Here is a 2,608-nt window from a genome sequence, read left to right as displayed (position 1 = left end):
AAGAACCAACCTTACAGATATGTTTCAAGTTCTGATTTTGTCCACGGCTTCAGTTCCTTTCACATTGGCCAGCAGCTTGCATCAGACCTAAGAGTTCCCTATGATAAATCAAGTACCCACCCTGCTGCATTAGTTACAGAAAAGTATGGTATTTCTAATTGGGAACTGTTCAGGGCATGCTTTGCCAGAGAATGGCTGCTAATGAAGAGAAACTCTTTCGTATATATATTCAAGACTGTCCAGATAACAATCATGTCACTGATCGCCCTGACTGTATACTTGAGAACAGAAATGCCAGTGGGCACTCTCGAAGATGGTCAAAAATTTTTTGGAGCCCTATTTTTTAGTTTAATCAATGTGATGTTCAATGGAATGGCGGAACTTGCAATGACTGTTTTCAGGCTTCCTGTCTTCTATAAACAAAGGGATTTCTTGTTTTATCCTGCATGGGCATTTGGCCTACCAATTTGGGTCCTTCGGATCCCACTGTCACTTATGGAATCAGGGATATGGATCGCCTTGACATACTACACAATTGGCTTTGCTCCAGCTGCTAGCAGGTAAACAACATTGAAGCAATCCATTTTTCTTAGTTACAAGGTCTTTGTGATCATGTTACTATTTTAGTGATGATTCAACTGAATGACATTATAGTTACAGTAGCTTTTTTGACTGAGCATCTCTTTTCTTTTATATCTCCAGGTTCTTCCGACAGTTCTTGGCATTCTTTGGCATTCATCAGATGGCTTTGTCCCTCTTTAGGTTCATTGCTGCAGTAGGAAGGACACAAGTTGTTGCAAACACCCTGGGTACTTTCACCTTGCTATTGGTTTTTGTACTTGGGGGTTTCATTGTTGCCAAAGGTAAGTAGTTTACCTCTCTTTATTCTTAAAGCATGTTTATAGTTAAAGCGCCAAAGCATGTTGTTAGCAAAGCAACTTGATATTCCTATTGTCTGATATTAACCACTAGTATTAGATGATAGTTTTAGCTTCTCCCTTGATTCTCTTTTTTTTTTTTCCTTATTTTTCATCTTTTTGCTTCAGTTCAAGCATTCTAACACCTTTTCTACTTGTAGATGACATCCAACCATGGATGATCTGGGGCTACTATGTTTCTCCTATGATGTATGGACAAAATGCCATAGTCATGAACGAGTTCCTTGATGAAAGATGGAGTGCGGTAAGATCTTCTAAAAGTTCAATTTTCTTAGTGTTTTGTTTTTCATGCATATAGTTATATAAACTATGATTAGGCATTTATAATTTCTTGGAACATAAGCCATAATGAATATCTTAGAAACAATTATCCGATGCAGAAAAACAATGACACCAGAATTAATGCACCAACAGTGGGGAAAGTTCTTCTGAAGACTAGAGGCTTCTTTATGGAGGATTATTGGTTCTGGATATGTGTTGGAGCACTCTTTGGGTTCTCTCTTATCTTCAATATTTTGTTCATTGGAGCTTTGACTTTCCTTAATCGTTAGTGACATTCTCTCATTTGCACTTACAATTGGTAGTATTTGAATTTTGAATAAATTTTCAATATTGAATCGCTGCTTATATGTGGATTAAATTGATTTTCAGCTCTAGGTGATTCCAAAGCAGTAGTTGTCAATGATGATGAAAAAAACAAGACTAAAAATCCATACTCTGCAGGGCACAGACCCGAAGGTAGAAACTATTTTGAGCTTTGAGTTCAAAAAGTTAATGTGAATTTGTCATCAAAGCTTATATTAATTCAACTTATGCTTTCTTTCTGTGAGTGCTTAACTTTTCTCAATGGTTACAGGTACCAATAAGCAATTTAGAAACTCTTCAGATATCGTCGGTGCTGCAGGACACGCACCTAGAAAAGGAATGGTTTTGCCTTTCCAACCCCTTTCACTTGCATTCAACCATATTAACTACTATGTAGACATGCCTGCGGTAAGTTACTTATTATCTTAAACATTTCACTTTCTGTTTCATAACTAACATTTTCTTGATTACATTTTGGTTTAATGAGCAAACATTGAGGTGAAATCTTGGTTTCTTTATCAGGAAATGAAGACTCAAGGAATTGAAGAAGATCGTCTTCAGCTACTACGAGATGTTAGTGGGGCTTTCAGACCAGGGATATTGACAGCATTGGTGGGTGTCAGTGGTGCTGGGAAGACGACCCTGATGGATGTTTTAGCAGGAAGGAAAACAGGTGGATACATTGAGGGAAATATTAGTATCTCAGGTTACACAAAGAACCAAGCAACATTTGCTCGTGTGAGCGGTTACTGTGAACAGAATGACATTCACTCCCCGAATGTCACAGTTTATGAATCTCTCTTGTACTCAGCTTGGCTACGTCTTTCTTCTGACATAGACAGTAAGACTAGAAAGGTTGGTAGAAACATCTTTTCTTTAAATTCCATTAAATTCTCTTCTCTTCTCTTCTCATCCGCAAGGTTCCTATTTTAAGGTACGTTTCAATTTTTGTCTTTGTATAGATGTTTGTTAACGAAGTGATGGAGTTAGTTGAGCTCAAACCACTGCGGAACGCTTTAGTTGGACTTCCTGGAGTTGATGGTCTTTCAACAGAACAAAGGAAGAGGTTGACAATAGCAGTAGAG

At 37.8% G+C, this 2,608-nt stretch overlaps 1 protein-coding gene across 1 annotated transcript in view; it reads left to right on the top strand.

The window, feature by feature from the left end:
• LOC110420915 (ABC transporter G family member 34-like) overlaps positions 1 to 2,608 on the top strand; it is an 8,115-nt gene that overhangs the window by 3,249 nt on the left and 2,258 nt on the right. The window contains exons 7-14 of the mRNA XM_021434322.2: positions 1 to 560; positions 703 to 863; positions 1,079 to 1,182; positions 1,319 to 1,484; positions 1,590 to 1,676; positions 1,795 to 1,931; positions 2,046 to 2,378; positions 2,486 to 2,608. The exon at positions 1 to 560 is cut by the window's left edge and continues 341 nt beyond it; the exon at positions 2,486 to 2,608 is cut by the window's right edge and continues 168 nt beyond it. Of these exons, the coding sequence (XP_021289997.1) occupies positions 1 to 560; positions 703 to 863; positions 1,079 to 1,182; positions 1,319 to 1,484; positions 1,590 to 1,676; positions 1,795 to 1,931; positions 2,046 to 2,378; positions 2,486 to 2,608 (1,671 nt within the window). The remainder of the gene's footprint in view (positions 561 to 702; positions 864 to 1,078; positions 1,183 to 1,318; positions 1,485 to 1,589; positions 1,677 to 1,794; positions 1,932 to 2,045; positions 2,379 to 2,485) is intronic.

Source organism: Theobroma umbraticum, unplaced genomic scaffold (assembly GCF_002168275.2).
Source record: "Theobroma umbraticum cultivar Fairchild unplaced genomic scaffold, ASM216827v3 scaffold_86.0, whole genome shotgun sequence".
NCBI lineage: Eukaryota > Viridiplantae > Streptophyta > Magnoliopsida > Malvales > Malvaceae > Theobroma > Theobroma umbraticum.
Note: the sequence above shows the minus strand (reverse complement) of the source record. Positions and strands in the feature narration are given on the sequence as shown.